Raw genomic sequence first — 14,057 nt, forward strand, 5'->3', positions numbered from 1 at the left:
AGTAATCCAGGTCGGTTTCTATCTGTAAAGCCATCACCCCTAGTACGAAAGGACCGGAGTGAAGGGGCCTATGCTAGGAGCAAGCCCCACATCTACCTGCTGAAGTCAACTAAAGCAGGTAAAGATAAGCAATCCAACGGCTCAAGAAAAGAGCCGTCTTATTTATTCGCGCTAGAGTGGCAGAGCCTGGTAAATGCAGGAAGCCTAAGCCTTCCACCCCGGAGGTTCAAGTCCTCCCTCTAACTTATGCTAAGCACTATTATTACCCACATCGTTAACCCCTTGGCCTACATTGTTCCCGTACTACTAGCAGTAGCATTCTTAACGCTTGTAGAGCGAAAAGTACTGGGCTATATGCAACTGCGGAAAGGCCCTAATGTTGTAGGACCTTACGGCCTCCTTCAACCTATTGCGGATGGGGTAAAACTGTTCATTAAAGAACCAGTCCGACCCTCTACCTCCGCACCATTTCTCTTCCTAGCCACCCCTACCTTAGCCCTCACCCTGGCCCTCACCCTATGGGCACCTCTGCCCATGCCTCACCCAGTCACAGACCTTAACCTAAGCATGCTATTCATCCTAGCACTGTCAAGTCTAGCCGTGTACTCCATCCTAGGCTCTGGATGGGCATCCAATTCTAAGTACGCTCTCATTGGGGCACTCCGAGCAGTGGCCCAAACTATTTCTTATGAAGTAGCGCTAGGACTTATTCTTCTCTCCACAATCGTTTTCACGGGTGGTTTTACTCTCACGATATTTAGTGTGACCCAAGAAAGCATTTGACTGCTTGCCCCGGCCTGACCATTGGCAGCAATATGATTTGTTTCCACCCTAGCTGAAACCAATCGAGCACCCTTTGATCTTACCGAAGGAGAATCTGAACTAGTGTCCGGCTTCAACGTAGAGTACGCGGGCGGACCATTCGCCCTCTTCTTCCTGGCTGAGTATGCTAACATTCTATTTATGAATACACTATCAGCCATTCTATTTATAGGCGCAACCAATTTACCCATGCTTCCGGAACTTACAACTATTAATATTATGATTAAGGCCGCTTTGCTATCCGCTCTCTTCTTATGAGTGCGGGCCTCCTACCCTCGATTCCGGTATGACCAACTTATGCACCTAGTGTGAAAAAACTTCTTACCCCTAACACTAGCCCTCATTTTGTGACACACAGCTGTACCTCTTGCTACCGCAGGATTACCACCCCAACTGTAACGGAACTGTGCCTGAACGCCTAAGGGACACTTTGATAGAGTGAACCACGGGGGTTAAACTCCCCTCAGCTCCTTAGAAATAAGGGAATTGAACCCTTCCTCCGAAAATCAAAACTTCGGGTGCTTCCTCTACACCATTTTCTAGTAAGGTCAGCTAAATAAGCTTTTGGGCCCATACCCCAAACATGTTGGTTAGAATCCTTCCCATACTAATGAACCCCTACGTACTCACCCTTTTACTTATGAGCTTGGGACTGGGCACCACCCTCACCTTCATAAGCTCACACTGACTTCTTGCCTGAATAGGCCTAGAAATTAACACCCTAGCCATTATTCCCCTTATAGCCCAAAAGCATCACCCCCGAGCAGTAGAGGCCACAACCAAGTATTTTCTTATCCAGGCGACGGGGGCGGCCATGATCTTGTTTGCCGCATCTACCAACGCCTGAATCATGGGCCAGTGGGACATTAACCACATGTCTCACCCCCTCACCTCCGCCATAGCTATAACCGCACTGGCACTTAAAGTAGGATTAGCACCTCTTCATCTTTGGCTGCCGGAGGTACTGCAGGGCATTACTATTACCACTGGGTTAATCCTCTCTACATGACAGAAGCTAGCTCCGCTAGCGCTGATTATGCAAACAGCAAATTTTACCCACCCTCTTCTCCTTACTACACTAGCACTCTCATCAACACTTATTGGGGGATGAGGGGGCCTGAACCAAACCCAGTTGCGTAAGATCTTAGCATACTCTTCAATCGCCCATCTAGGCTGAATGATCTTAATATCACAAATGGCCCCCCAAATGACCCTCATTGCACTGGTCACTTACATTGTTATGACAAGTGCAGCCTTCCTTACCTTAAACAACATCAACTGCACGAAAACTATTACCCTAGCCTCAGCTTGAACCAAGGCTCCTACAATAGCAGCCTTAACTTGTCTTATTCTTCTATCCTTAGGTGGCCTACCACCCCTTACGGGATTCTTACCCAAGTGACTTATCATTCAGGAGCTTGCTAGCCAAGGATTAGCGCTAACCGCTACTGTAATTGCTCTCACTGCTCTGATTAGCCTCTTCTTCTATCTACGGTTGACCTACGCCGTCACCCTTACCCTCTCGCCACAAACCTCCTACGCTACCACTCCCTGACGAATTCAAGCCAAGCAGTCAACACTAGCTCTCTCTTTAGCTACTATTTCGGCCACCTGCTTACTTCCCATTACTCCAACCATTTTTACTCTTTTAACCTAGAGACTTAGGATAGCATTTAGACCATGAGCCTTCAAAGCTCCGAGCAGGAGTGAAAATCTCCTAGTCCCTGATAAGACTTGCGGGATTTTATCCCACATCACCTGAATGCAACTCAGGCACTTTAATTAAGCTAAAGCCTTTCTAGGCGGGAAGGCCTCGATCCTACAAACTCTTAGTTAACAGCTAAGCGCCCTAACCAGCGAGCATCCGCCTACTTTCCCCGCCGCCTCCGTAAAAGGCGGGGAAAGCCCCGGCAGGCGTCAACCTACGTCTTCGGGCTTGCAACCCGACATGAACTTCACCACAGAGCTTGGTAGAAAGAGGATTTAAACCTCTGTCATCGGAGCTACAATCCGCCGCCTAAGCCCTCGGCCAATCTACCTGTGGCAATTACACGTTGATTTTTCTCAACAAATCACAAAGACATTGGCACCCTATATCTTATTTTCGGTGCCTGAGCAGGAATGGTAGGGACAGCACTTAGCCTCCTTATTCGAGCAGAACTAAGCCAACCAGGAGCACTTCTGGGGGACGATCAAATTTATAACGTAATCGTTACTGCTCACGCATTCGTAATAATCTTTTTCATGGTAATGCCCATTCTAATCGGTGGGTTCGGGAATTGACTAGTTCCTCTTATACTAGGGGCCCCAGACATGGCATTCCCCCGAATGAACAATATGAGCTTTTGACTCCTTCCTCCTTCTTTCCTTCTCCTCTTAGCATCATCTGGTGTTGAAGCAGGAGCCGGAACAGGATGAACAGTCTACCCCCCTTTATCAGGAAACCTTGCCCACGCAGGAGCGTCAGTAGATTTAACAATCTTCTCTCTCCACTTGGCAGGGATTTCATCAATCCTAGGTGCCATTAATTTCATTACTACTATTATTAATATGAAACCACCTGCTATTTCACAATACCAGACACCTCTATTTGTCTGAGCTGTATTAATCACGGCAGTACTTTTACTTCTTTCACTACCCGTTCTAGCTGCTGGGATTACTATGCTTCTTACAGACCGAAACCTAAATACTACTTTCTTCGACCCAGCAGGGGGAGGAGACCCGATTCTTTATCAACACCTATTCTGATTCTTCGGACACCCCGAAGTCTACATTCTTATTCTTCCTGGATTCGGGATGATTTCCCACATTGTAGCTTACTACGCCGGAAAAAAAGAACCTTTCGGGTATATGGGTATGGTCTGAGCTATGATGGCTATCGGACTACTAGGGTTCATTGTATGAGCCCACCACATGTTCACAGTAGGTATGGACGTAGATACTCGAGCATACTTCACATCTGCAACAATGATTATCGCCATCCCCACAGGAGTAAAAGTCTTTAGCTGACTCGCTACCCTACACGGGGGAGCTATTAAGTGAGAAACCCCTATGCTTTGAGCACTAGGTTTTATCTTCTTATTCACAGTTGGTGGTCTAACAGGTATTGTTCTAGCAAATTCATCTCTAGACATTGTTCTCCATGACACATACTATGTAGTAGCACACTTCCACTACGTCCTCTCAATGGGTGCAGTATTTGCTATCGTTGCAGGATTTGTGCACTGATTCCCGCTATTTACAGGATACACCCTTCACAGCACCTGAACAAAAATCCACTTTGGCGTTATGTTCGTAGGGGTAAATCTTACATTCTTCCCTCAACACTTCCTAGGACTAGCAGGAATGCCTCGACGGTACTCCGACTACCCAGACGCGTATACTCTTTGAAATACCGTATCCTCAATCGGCTCTCTAATCTCCCTTGTCGCAGTAATTATGTTCTTGTTTATTATTTGAGAAGCATTCGCCGCCAAACGAGAAGTAGCATCAGTAGAGCTAACTATTACTAACGTAGAATGACTTCACGGATGCCCTCCCCCTTATCACACCTTTGAGGAGCCAGCTTTCGTTCAAGTTAAATAACGAGAAAGGAGGGAATCGAACCCCCGTAGGATGGTTTCAAGCCAACCACATAACCACTCTGACACTTTCTTAATTTGAGGTGCTAGTAAAATATTACCTTGTCTTGTCAAGACAAAATTGTGGGTTAAACCCCCACGCACCTTGACAGAGCTAAATGGCACATCCCTCACAATTAGGATTGCAAGACGCGGCCTCCCCTGTTATAGAAGAATTAATTCACTTCCACGACCATGCACTAATAATCGTATTTTTAATTAGTACTTTAGTTCTTTACGTCATCGTAGCTATGGTCTCTATCAAGCTTACGAACAAATACATTCTAGATTCACAAGAGATCGAAATCGTGTGAACTATTCTCCCTGCTGTCATTCTTATTATGATCGCACTACCGTCTCTACGAATCCTCTACCTCATGGATGAAATCAACGACCCTCATTTAACCATTAAAGCTGTAGGGCACCAATGGTACTGAAGCTATGAATATACAGACTACGAAGACCTAGGATTTGACTCATACATAGTCCCCACTCAAGACCTCATCCCTGGACAGTTCCGACTTCTGGAAACTGATCATCGAATGGTTGTCCCAATAGAATCTCCTGTGCGAGTATTAGTTACAGCTGAAGATGTACTTCACTCCTGAGCAGTTCCGGCACTAGGCGTAAAAATGGACGCTGTACCGGGTCGTCTTAATCAAACCGCCTTCATCACATCTCGGCCCGGGGTATTCTACGGGCAATGTTCAGAAATTTGCGGAGCTAACCACAGTTTTATGCCTATCGTGGTAGAAGCCGTCCCTCTTGAACACTTCGAAAATTGATCATCACTCATAATTGAAGACGCCTCATCAGGAAGCTAAAAGGATCTAGCGTCAGCCTTTTAAGCTGAAGTTTGGTGACTCCGCCCCACCTCTGGTGACATGCCTCAATTAAACCCCGCCCCTTGATTTTTTATTTTAATCCTTTCATGACTTACATTTTTAATTATTCTCCCCCCAAAAGTTTTGGCCCACGAGTTTACTAACGAACCTACAGTAATAGGCGCCGAGAAACCCAAACCTGAATCCTGAAACTGACCATGATACTAAGCTTCTTCGATCAATTTGCAAGCCCAAATTATATAGGAATTCCTTTAATTGCTCTAGCGATTGTTCTTCCATGAATTCTCTTCCCTACCCCAACCTCCCGATGATTAAACAACCGCCTTCTTACTCTTCAGGGGTGATTTATTAACCGTGTTAGTCAACAAATCTTCCTCCCTATCAACCCCGGAGGTCATAAGTGAGCTATACTATTTACATCCCTGCTAGTATTCCTTATTACCATCAACATGCTAGGACTTCTGCCGTACACGTTTACTCCGACTACACAACTGTCTCTAAATATAGCATTCGCAGTGCCCCTATGACTAGCTACTGTAATTATTGGCATGCGAAATCAACCAACCGCAGCACTAGGACACCTGCTCCCAGAAGGCACTCCCGGCCCTCTAATTCCTGTTCTTATTGTTATCGAAACTATTAGTTTATTTATTCGACCTCTTGCGCTTGGCGTCCGACTTACAGCCAACCTCACAGCAGGTCACCTGCTGATTCAACTTATTGCAACTGGAGCATTTGTCCTTCTACCTATTATGCCTACCGTCGCCATTCTTACAGCCACAGTGCTCTTCCTCTTAACCCTATTAGAAGTAGCTGTTGCAATGATTCAAGCGTATGTCTTCGTACTTCTGCTTAGCCTCTATCTACAAGAGAACGTCTAATGGCCCACCAAGCACATGCATTCCACATAGTCGACCCCAGCCCTTGACCTTTAACCGGCGCAGTCGGAGCCCTGCTGCTCACATCTGGCACTGCGATCTGATTCCACTTCCACTCAACTACACTAGCTACATTAGGATTTATTTTGACAGTCCTTACTATGTACCAGTGATGACGGGATGTTGTCCGGGAAGGCACTTTCCAAGGTCACCACACACCTCCGGTTCAAAAAGGTCTTCGGTACGGAATGATCCTTTTTATTACATCCGAAGTTTTCTTCTTTGCGGGATTCTTCTGGGCATTTTACCACGCTAGCCTAGCCCCTACCCCTGAACTAGGTGGATGCTGACCTCCTACAGGCATCACAACTCTTGACCCGTTCGAAGTACCTCTGCTTAACACAGCAGTCCTTCTTGCATCCGGCGTAACCGTAACATGAGCGCACCACGCCCTAATAGAAGGGGACCGGAAGCAAGCAATTCAATCTCTCACACTAACAATTCTGTTAGGATTCTACTTTACGTTCCTACAAGGAATGGAGTACTACGAAGCCCCTTTTACTATTGCGGATGGAGTTTATGGATCTACATTCTTCGTAGCCACAGGTTTCCACGGACTACATGTTATTATTGGATCAACATTCCTAGCTGTATGCCTATTACGTCAAGTACTCTACCATTTCACCTCTCATCACCACTTTGGCTTTGAAGCCGCTGCCTGATACTGACACTTTGTGGACGTAGTATGATTATTCTTGTACGTCTCTATCTACTGATGAGGATCATAATCTTTCTAGTATAAAGACAATACGAATGGCTTCCAACCATTTAATCTTAGTTTAAATCTAAGGAAAGATAATGAACCTAATCACAACAATTTTAGCAATCGCAACTGCCTTATCACTCGTGCTAATGACCGTCTCCTTCTGACTTCCACAGATGACCCCTGATGCAGAGAAGCTATCACCCTACGAATGCGGCTTTGACCCCCTTGGCTCCGCCCGCCTGCCATTTTCTATGCGATTCTTCTTGGTTGCAATTCTTTTCCTGCTGTTTGACTTGGAAATCGCTTTACTCCTCCCCCTCCCATGAGGAAATCAACTCTTAGAACCTAAAACGACTTTGATCTGAGTAATTGCCGTGCTTGGGCTTCTTACCCTTGGGCTCGTCTACGAGTGACTTCAAGGGGGGCTTGAGTGAGCCGAATAGAGAGTTAGTCCAAAAAAGACTTCTAATTTCGGCTTAGACAATTATGGTGAAAATCCATAACCCTCTTATGACCCCAACACACTTCAGCTTTACCACAGCGTTTATTCTAGGCCTCTCGGGAGTAGCGTTTCATCGAACCCACCTTCTTTCTGCACTTTTATGCTTGGAAGGTATAATGTTGTCACTGTTTATTGCCTTGTCACTCTGGTCATTGCAAGTAGGAGCAACAAATTTTACACCAGCACCTATGATGCTGCTCGCTTTCTCAGCATGTGAAGCAAGTGCAGGACTAGCGCTATTAGTAGCGACAGCTCGTACTCACGGCACCGACCGCCTTCAAAACCTAAGTCTTCTACAATGCTAAAAGTACTAATCCCTACTCTTATACTGTTCCCAACTATCTGGCTATCCCCACAGAAGTGACTATGAACTGCTACCACCGCACACAGCTTAATCATTGCGCTTCTGAGCTTTAGCTGATTAAACTGACCGTCTGAGACAGGCTGGTCGGCCTCTAGCACCTACATAGCCATTGATCCCTTATCCTCTCCTCTTCTAGTACTAACATGCTGGCTGCTCCCATTAATAATCCTAGCTAGCCAGAACCACACACAAGCGGAGCCTATTTCCCGCCAGCGGATGTACATTACTTTACTAACCTCCCTTCAAGCTTTCCTTATCTTAGCCTTTGGAGCTACTGAAGTCATCATGTTTTACATCATATTTGAGGCCACACTGGTCCCTACTCTAATTATTATTACCCGCTGAGGAAATCAAGCGGAGCGACTCAACGCGGGAACATACTTTTTATTCTATACCCTAGCGGGATCTCTCCCCCTTCTGGTTGCACTGCTAGCACTGCAAGCCTCAACAGGTAGCCTCTCAATAATCACATTGAACTTTAACGAGCTCCCTTCTCTCACTCACCAGGCCGACAAGCTCTGGTGAGCCGCCTGTCTTCTTGCCTTCCTAGTTAAGATGCCACTTTACGGGGTCCATCTTTGACTTCCTAAAGCTCATGTAGAAGCACCCATCGCAGGCTCCATGGTACTTGCTGCAGTCCTCTTGAAGCTTGGGGGGTACGGCATGATTCGAATTACACCCATCCTTGACCCGCTCACAAAAGAAATGGCCTACCCCTTTATTGTTCTTGCACTCTGAGGAATCGTAATAACAGGCACCATCTGCTTGCGCCAAACAGACCTGAAATCACTCATCGCTTACTCATCAGTAAGCCACATAGGACTTGTAGCTGGTGGGATTCTCACCCAAACTCCTTGAGGCCTAACCGGTGCAATCATCCTTATAATCGCACACGGACTCACCTCCTCAGCACTTTTCTGTTTAGCCAACACAAGCTACGAACGGACTCATAGCCGTACAATAGCCCTTGCCCGGGGCATGCAAACCCTATTCCCGCTAACAGCAACCTGGTGATTCATCGCTAATTTAGCCAACCTGGCCCTTCCTCCTCTCCCAAACCTGATAGGAGAGATGATGATCATTACCACAATGTTCAACTGATCACCATGATCTATTGTTCTGACAGGACTAGGAACCCTGATTACTGCGGGTTATTCACTATACATGTTCTTGATGACACAGCGGGGCCAAACGCCTTCCCACATCACCGCACTTCCCCCTTACCACACTCGGGAACACTTATTAATCTCCCTTCATCTTATTCCCATCATTCTTCTTATGGTTAAACCAGAACTCATATGAGGATGATTCTATTGCAGGTGTAGTTTACTCAAAATGTTGGATTGTGATTCCAAAGAAAGGGGTTAAACCCCCCTCCCCGGCCGGAGAGAGGCCTGAGGCACAAGAGACTGCTAATCTCTTTCCCTACAGTTAAAATCTGTAGCTCACTCGGCTCATGAAGGATAATAGTCATCCGCTGGTCTTAGGAACCAAAAACTCTTGGTGCAAATCCAAGCAGGAGCTATGCAAACCACCCTTGTAATAACCACATCATTTATCCTTATCTTTGTCATGCTAGCATACCCCCTTATGACCACAATTAATCCCACCCCTGTGAAAGGCCAATGAGCAACCACCCACGTAAAGACCGCGGTTAGCACTGCATTTGCTGTGAGTTTATTACCCCTATTTATCTTTCTTGACCAGGGACTGGAGGCGGTAGTAACAAACTGGCACTGGATAAACACTTCGACGTTTTCCATTAGTGTTAGCCTCAAACTTGACTTCTATTCTATTATCTTCACACCAATTGCTCTCTTCGTCACATGGTCGATTTTAGAATTCGCTGCTTGATACATGCACGAAGACCCTAATATAAACCGCTTCTTTAAATACCTGCTTACCTTCCTCATCGCCATGATTATTTTAGTTACAGCCAACAACATGTTTCAACTTTTTATTGGCTGAGAAGGCGTGGGAATCATATCCTTTCTTCTTATCGGCTGATGGTACGGACGGGCAGATGCCAACACCGCTGCACTCCAAGCTGTTATTTATAACCGAGTAGGGGACATTGGGTTTATTTTAACTATGGCGTGATTTGCCACCAAACTCAACTCATGAGAAATTCAACAAATTTTTTCTCTCTCTAAAGACTTTAACACGACGCTACCTGCACTGGGACTGGTCATTGCTGCCACAGGGAAATCCGCACAATTTGGGCTGCATCCCTGACTTCCCTCTGCAATGGAAGGCCCTACCCCAGTCTCTGCCCTACTACACTCGAGCACTATGGTGGTTGCAGGCATCTTCTTACTGATCCGCCTACACCCATTCATAGCATCGAACGAAACTATCATAACCATCTGCCTTTGCCTCGGTGCACTAACAACACTATTTACCGCTACATGCGCTTTAACCCAGAATGATATCAAGAAAATCGTAGCTTTTTCCACCTCTAGTCAGCTGGGTCTAATAATAGTAACGATTGGGCTCAACCAACCACAACTTGCCTTCCTCCACATTTGCACTCACGCATTCTTTAAAGCCATGCTCTTCCTCTGCTCCGGGTCCATTATTCACAGCCTAAATGATGAGCAGGACATTCGTAAAATGGGAGGACTTCACCACCTGGCACCCTTTACTTCCACCTGTACAACAATCGGAAGCTTGGCCCTTACGGGGACCCCATTTTTGGCCGGATTCTTCTCCAAAGACGCAATCATCGAAGCCCTAAACACCTCACACCTAAACGCCTGAGCCCTTATCTTAACCCTAGTGGCAACTTCTTTCACAGCTGCTTATAGCCTCCGAGTGATCTTCTTTGTTTCCATGGGAACCCCTCGATTCCTGCCGCTATCACCCATTAACGAGAATGACCCTCAAGTAATTAACCCAATCAAGCGATTGGCTTGAGGAAGCATTGTTGCGGGCCTAATTCTTACCTCTAATATTCTCCCCTTAAATACTCCTATCATAACCATGCCTCCTGTGCTTAAGCTAGCTGCCCTTCTTGTCACGATCATTGGACTTCTCACCGCGTTGGAACTAGCAAACCTCACATCAAAGCAAGTGAAGATTACTCCGACTATCAAAGTACACAACTTCTCGAATGCATTAGGGTACTTCCCTACTACAGTTCACCGCCTGGTTCCTAAAGTCACTCTTATTATAGGACAAACGATGGCTAACCAAATGGCTGATCAGACATGGCTGGAGGCCTCCGGCCCTAAAGGCTTATCATCTGTGCAACTAAAAATATCTTCTATCACCAGCGACATGCAACAGGGGATGATCAAAACCTACCTCACTACTTTCCTCATCACCCTAGCGCTGGCAACACTAATAGTCCTAATCTAAACGGCTCGGAGAGTCGCTCGATCCACCCCTCGGACAATCTCAAGCACAACAAACAGAGTTAGTAACAGAACCGCAGCACAAATTACTAACAAGCCTCCCCCCATGGAGTACATTACCCCTACACCACCAGTATCTTCGGATAACACAAAGAATTCCTTGAAAGTGCTCACCGAGGGTAACAGATAGTTATACCAGTCCCCACTAAAATAACCCGCGGCTACGGCTACCGCAACTAAGTAACATACCACATACTCTAACACCGAGGCCTCCCATCAGCCCTCCGGATGGGGCTCGGCTGCCAAAGCTGCCGAGTAGGCAAACACAACCAGTATTCCTCCCAAATAAATTAAGAATAACACCAGCGCCAGGAAAGAAGCTCCGCACCCAGCCAAGATAGCGCACCCTGCTCCAGCCACCACAACCAACCCAAGGGCTGCAAAGTAGGGTGCTGGGTTAGACGCTACCCCTACCAACCCTAAAATTAACAGTAATAGTCATCCACAAAATAAGTAAGACATAATTTCCACTCGGACTTTAACCAAGACTAATGACTTGAAAAACCACCGTTGTTATTCAACTATAGAAACCTCTAATGGCAAGCCTACGAAAAACCCACCCCCTACTCAAGATCGCTAACGACGCAGTAGTAGACCTCCCAGCACCATCCAACATTTCAGTCTGATGAAATTTTGGATCCCTTTTAGGACTATGCTTGGCCACACAAATCCTTACAGGACTTTTCCTAGCCATACACTACACCTCAGACATCGCTACCGCTTTCTCGTCAGTGGCCCACATTTGTCGAGACGTAAATTACGGATGACTAATCCGAAATATGCATGCAAACGGAGCCTCATTCTTCTTCATCTGCATTTATGCACACATTGCTCGAGGACTGTACTACGGTTCTTATCTTTACATAGAAACTTGAAACATCGGAGTAGTACTACTTCTTTTAGTTATGATGACTGCCTTCGTTGGGTACGTACTTCCCTGAGGACAAATGTCCTTCTGAGGAGCAACTGTTATTACTAACCTTATGTCTGCAGTTCCTTACGTGGGCACTGAATTAGTGCAGTGAATTTGAGGAGGCTTTTCGGTCGACAACGCGACTCTTACCCGGTTCTTCGCCTTCCACTTCTTATTCCCCTTCGTTATTGCAGGTGTTACTATCCTTCACCTTTTATTTTTACACGAAACAGGGTCTAACAACCCAGCAGGGCTCAATTCTGACGCCGATAAAATCGCATTCCACCCATACTTCTCTTATAAAGATCTCTTAGGATTCGCAGTAATGCTGCTGGCGCTAACCTCGCTGGCATTATTCTCCCCTAACTTATTAGGAGACCCTGATAATTTTACCCCAGCTAATCCCCTTGTCACCCCACCTCATATTAAGCCTGAGTGATACTTCCTCTTTGCTTACGCTATTCTCCGATCCATCCCAAACAAACTAGGCGGAGTACTTGCCCTCCTATTTTCTATCCTAGTTCTTATGGTCGTACCTATCTTGCACACCTCTAAACAACGAGGAATTACTTTCCGACCCATTACGCAGTTCCTATTCTGAACCCTTGTTGCCGACGTCATCATTCTTACATGAATCGGAGGTATGCCAGTCGAACACCCATTCATTATTATTGGTCAAGTAGCATCGCTACTCTACTTCTCTATTTTCCTTGTACTAGCTCCCATGGCAGGATGATTAGAGAACAAAGCCCTAAACTGAAACTGCCCTAGTAGCTTAGCGTTTTAAAGCGCCGGTCTTGTAATCCGGAAACGGAGGTTAAAATCCTCCCTGAGGCCCAAAGGGAAGAGGCTTGAACTCCCACCACTAGCTCCCAAAGCTAGCATTCTAAAGTTAAACTACCCTCTGGTAATGCGGCCGCCGCGCCCAAGTAGTGCTTGATGCCCTTAGGCAGTTCAAGCACTGGTTCATGACTGCGCAGAGCATTCATGGACATATATGTATTATTTTACATATATTATGGTGTTAACCCATATATGCATAATATTACATACATTATGGTGTTAATACATACTATGTATAACTTTACACTACTTATGCATGAGTAAATACCTTAAGGTATAATATACTGAATCTAAGGACATAAAAACATTATCAACATATATATAACTAAACCCAACCAAGTAACAATAAAACTTAGACAGACATAAACTGCAAACAGAATACTCACAAAGAACTCCAACACAGCTGAGTAATAGAGTGATCCCCATAACTCTGTTTAACCATTTTCTATGCGTTCCCCAACATTACTCGATAACTCACTTAATTAATGTAGTAAAGTCCCACCATCGATTGCATCCTAATGTGGATCATGAATGATGGTCAGGTCCATTTATCGTGGGGGTCGCACAGAATGAATTATTTCTGGCCTCTGGTTCCTTCGTCAGGTTCCCTTATCACATAAACCCCACATCAGTCGCACTTTCGCGCATAAGTTAATGCATGTGAATCGAACCCACTTTACCCACCATGCCGAGCGTTCACTCTAAGGGGCATCTGGTATTTTTTTTTCGTCTACCTTTCACTTGGCATTTGGCGGGGTCCTTCCTAATGTTAGTTCCATAAGGTTGAACATTTTCCTTGCTTGCGATTTCTTCATGTTCAATACTTCACCACCATTCTTATAAGAATTGCATAAGTGATTTCAAGAGCATAAACTATCGTTATTTACTCCTTATTCCCCTATTTATGTGGCCCTCCCTGCTTCAAAAAATCGACGTTTTCGCGCGACAAACCCCCTTACCCCCTACGACCCAGACAAGCCTATTTTTTTCTGTCAAACCCCGAAACCAGGAAAGACCGGACTGGCGTATTCTAGCGAGTTTCGTTTGTGTGCTAGTCTTATAGTGCTGCAAAAATGAAATTTCGTTTA

At 45.7% G+C, this 14,057-nt stretch overlaps 13 protein-coding genes across 13 annotated transcripts, besides 22 other annotated features; 12 read left to right on the forward strand and 1 right to left on the reverse strand. All coding sequences in view use genetic code 2, as the record gives it.

The window, feature by feature from the left end:
* Positions 1-157, forward strand: part of an rRNA (l-rRNA) that runs on past the window's edge.
* A 13-nt stretch (positions 158-170) lies between these two features.
* Positions 171-245, forward strand: a tRNA (tRNA-Leu).
* A 1-nt stretch (position 246) lies between these two features.
* On the forward strand, positions 247-1,219 carry ND1 (NADH dehydrogenase subunit 1). The gene has a single exon. A coding segment is annotated over exon 1 (973 nt).
* Positions 1,220-1,291, forward strand: a tRNA (tRNA-Ile).
* Positions 1,292-1,293: 2 nt separating this feature from the next.
* Positions 1,294-1,364, reverse strand: a tRNA (tRNA-Gln).
* Positions 1,364-1,432, forward strand: a tRNA (tRNA-Met).
* On the forward strand, positions 1,433-2,477 carry ND2 (NADH dehydrogenase subunit 2). Its single transcript has one exon. A coding segment is annotated over exon 1 (1,045 nt).
* A 1-nt stretch (position 2,478) lies between these two features.
* Positions 2,479-2,548, forward strand: a tRNA (tRNA-Trp).
* Positions 2,549-2,550: 2 nt separating this feature from the next.
* Positions 2,551-2,619, reverse strand: a tRNA (tRNA-Ala).
* A 1-nt stretch (position 2,620) lies between these two features.
* Positions 2,621-2,693, reverse strand: a tRNA (tRNA-Asn).
* A 31-nt stretch (positions 2,694-2,724) lies between these two features.
* Positions 2,725-2,790, reverse strand: a tRNA (tRNA-Cys).
* Positions 2,791-2,861, reverse strand: a tRNA (tRNA-Tyr).
* A 1-nt stretch (position 2,862) lies between these two features.
* On the forward strand, positions 2,863-4,407 carry COX1 (cytochrome c oxidase subunit I). The gene has a single exon. It carries the CDS (start codon positions 2,863-2,865, stop codon positions 4,405-4,407), a length of 1,545 nt encoding a protein of 514 aa, YP_001293712.1.
* Positions 4,408-4,478, reverse strand: a tRNA (tRNA-Ser).
* Positions 4,479-4,483: 5 nt separating this feature from the next.
* Positions 4,484-4,551, forward strand: a tRNA (tRNA-Asp).
* A 10-nt stretch (positions 4,552-4,561) lies between these two features.
* Positions 4,562-5,252, forward strand: COX2 (cytochrome c oxidase subunit II). Its single transcript has one exon. A coding segment is annotated over exon 1 (691 nt).
* Positions 5,253-5,325, forward strand: a tRNA (tRNA-Lys).
* Position 5,326: 1 nt separating this feature from the next.
* Positions 5,327-5,494, forward strand: ATP8 (ATP synthase F0 subunit 8). Its single transcript has one exon. The coding sequence runs from the start codon at positions 5,327-5,329 to the stop codon at positions 5,492-5,494; it is 168 nt and encodes a 55-aa protein (YP_001293714.1).
* On the forward strand, positions 5,485-6,167 carry ATP6 (ATP synthase F0 subunit 6). Its single transcript has one exon. A coding segment is annotated over exon 1 (683 nt).
* On the forward strand, positions 6,168-6,952 carry COX3 (cytochrome c oxidase subunit III). Its single transcript has one exon. A coding segment is annotated over exon 1 (785 nt).
* Positions 6,953-7,023, forward strand: a tRNA (tRNA-Gly).
* On the forward strand, positions 7,024-7,372 carry ND3 (NADH dehydrogenase subunit 3). Its single transcript has one exon. A coding segment is annotated over exon 1 (349 nt).
* Positions 7,373-7,441, forward strand: a tRNA (tRNA-Arg).
* On the forward strand, positions 7,442-7,738 carry ND4L (NADH dehydrogenase subunit 4L). Its single transcript has one exon. The coding sequence runs from the start codon at positions 7,442-7,444 to the stop codon at positions 7,736-7,738; it is 297 nt and encodes a 98-aa protein (YP_001293718.1).
* Positions 7,732-9,112, forward strand: ND4 (NADH dehydrogenase subunit 4). Its single transcript has one exon. A coding segment is annotated over exon 1 (1,381 nt).
* Positions 9,113-9,181, forward strand: a tRNA (tRNA-His).
* Position 9,182: 1 nt separating this feature from the next.
* Positions 9,183-9,249, forward strand: a tRNA (tRNA-Ser).
* Positions 9,250-9,321, forward strand: a tRNA (tRNA-Leu).
* On the forward strand, positions 9,322-11,157 carry ND5 (NADH dehydrogenase subunit 5). The gene has a single exon. The coding sequence runs from the start codon at positions 9,322-9,324 to the stop codon at positions 11,155-11,157; it is 1,836 nt and encodes a 611-aa protein (YP_001293720.1).
* Positions 11,154-11,675, reverse strand: ND6 (NADH dehydrogenase subunit 6). The gene has a single exon. The coding sequence runs from the start codon at positions 11,673-11,675 to the stop codon at positions 11,154-11,156; it is 522 nt and encodes a 173-aa protein (YP_001293721.1).
* Positions 11,676-11,744, reverse strand: a tRNA (tRNA-Glu).
* Positions 11,745-11,749: 5 nt separating this feature from the next.
* Positions 11,750-12,890, forward strand: CYTB (cytochrome b). Its single transcript has one exon. A coding segment is annotated over exon 1 (1,141 nt).
* Positions 12,891-12,963, forward strand: a tRNA (tRNA-Thr).
* Positions 12,963-13,033, reverse strand: a tRNA (tRNA-Pro).
* Positions 13,034-14,057: a D loop (control region).

Source organism: Engraulis encrasicolus, mitochondrion (genome assembly GCF_034702125.1).
Source record: "Engraulis encrasicolus mitochondrion, complete genome".
In the NCBI taxonomy this organism is placed as follows: Eukaryota; Metazoa; Chordata; class Actinopteri; order Clupeiformes; family Engraulidae; genus Engraulis; species Engraulis encrasicolus.